This window comes from Drosophila virilis, unplaced genomic scaffold (genome assembly GCF_030788295.1).
Source record: "Drosophila virilis strain 15010-1051.87 unplaced genomic scaffold, Dvir_AGI_RSII-ME tig00002246, whole genome shotgun sequence".
Taxonomy (NCBI): domain Eukaryota; kingdom Metazoa; phylum Arthropoda; class Insecta; order Diptera; family Drosophilidae; genus Drosophila; species Drosophila virilis.
In genome coordinates, this window is record NW_027212902.1 from 126,264 (window position 1) to 128,225 (window position 1,962).

The 1,962-nt window shown below is 39.3% G+C and overlaps 1 protein-coding gene across 1 annotated transcript; it reads right to left on the reverse strand.

Annotated features, from left to right (window-relative positions):
• Positions 1-202: 202 nt before the first annotated feature.
• LOC138911716 (uncharacterized) lies at positions 203-682 on the reverse strand. The gene has a single exon (XM_070211098.1). The coding sequence runs from the start codon at positions 680-682 to the stop codon at positions 203-205; it is 480 nt and encodes a 159-aa protein (XP_070067199.1).
• Positions 683-1,962: the final 1,280 nt, after the last annotated feature.

Below are 1,962 nucleotides of genomic sequence, written 5' to 3' on the forward strand. Positions count from 1 at the left end.
GACAAATTCGAATAAAAATCACATCCATTTCATTGCTTCATTTAAGGAGCAGCGTCTTCTGCAGATCCAGTCTTCTGTCCAATCTGACCTTCTTAGTAATATTCCGTCGGAAATCCAGTACGCATAGCTTTACGGATTTCTGAAACGCTGCAGATCCGGAAAAATACATCTCCAGGACAACGTGTGATTGGGTACAACATGTTTAATCCAGTACGCGTAGCTGTATGGCTCTCAATTTTTCTATCTTGCTGAAACGCTGCAGATCCGGCAGAATACATCTCCAGGACGACGTGTGATTGGGTTGTTCTTCAGCATGGTACAACATGTTTAATGCAGGGCCTATTACCGATTGTGGCCACTGCGATTCTTCTAGATACAAAAATGGTGGTCCATTGAACCACCTGGTTGAGCCATGAATTTCAGGCGTTTTAGTCCATTTCGTACCATCGTCTGCCACGTTTTGAGCCGGTGGTACCCATCGCCAGCTGTCCACATCTGATTCTTCTAAAATCTCTCCTATCCGAAGCGCTATGAATTGCTGGAACTTTCGAGCATCGGAACGGATCCAGTAGAGCACATCCTTTGAATCTGTCCAGAATGTTCGTGTATGTATGCGTACCGACATTTCCTTTTGGATACATTTGGCCAGTCTCAGACCTAAGACCGCGGCCATCAGTTCCATTCGAGGTATGGACACGGGCTATAGGGGTGCTACTCTCGTTTTCGATGCGACCAAACTGCAATGTACTTGGCCATCAAGTTCAGCCCGCAAAAATACAACTGCGGCGTAAGCATTCATACTGGCGTCAACGAATGTATGCATCTGCACAGCCTGGGTTCGGCTCACCCACTTCATGCACCGTGGAATGCGGACGGCATTTCAAATTTGAAACTAGATCAAGCCAGTGTTGCCAATCGGCTTTGTCTTCGTTGGTGAAGTCGTCATCCCATCTGATATTGGATCGCCATATGTTCTGAAGGATCTTAGCGCGTATATTAAAGAATCCTAGCAGCCCGAGCGGGTCGAAAATAGACATGATCACACTTAGAACACGTCTTTTAGTTGGGCTATATCCTTAATTACTTATAATTAAATATAAAAAAATTTTTTTTTGTAAAATTGAGCGGAAACACCTCCGCCCGATTAGCAGCATAACTTGCTATGCAAAATGCTAGATGGTATTTTGTGTTATTAGCAATAAAAACATGATATGAATTTAAAAACATTATATTAATTTTTTAAGAAATTTTAATTAAAATGGGTTCGAACGAATCCAAGGTTGAAAAATCAGCCGCAAATGTTATAAGTAACGTAAAAATAATTGACCATAAAGAACATTTAGAAAATATTACTATTTTGCTTATTATAATTATTACAGTATCTCTTGTATCACAAGCATTGAAAGTGTATGCAATGCATACAAAGAAAATTAAGAAACGCTATAGCAGCAGGGCAGACGGACTAGATAAGGTATGAATAGTCATCATTCTCTGAAATGAATTTGGCGCTATTTTTAAACCAAAAAGTAATCGCGTTGAGCGATATGAGCCATTGCTCGTTAAAAAAGACGTTATATTTCTTGAACTCTCTTCAAGTTCAATTTGGTGAAAACCTGACAGTAGCTCAAGGCATGAAAAGTAGTTTGCTCTACCTAGTTGTTCTAAATTATCATCAATTATAGGTAGTGGAAACTTGTCGGACAACAGTTTTTTATTTATCTGACGATAGTCAATTAGTAATCGCCGTTTCTTATCTTCTGAGCCTGGAAGTGCCTTCTTCGGGACTAGTAGAAGTGGGCTATTGTATTCTGACCCTGATGGTTGGACTATTTTATTGAAGATTAATTTGCCTACTTGTTATTGATTTTCTTCTTAATTATTGAAATCGACAAATAGAATTTGAAAAAGGAACCAACATAAAAATTACATACAAAGACATGACTATCCCGAATTAATAAAAGA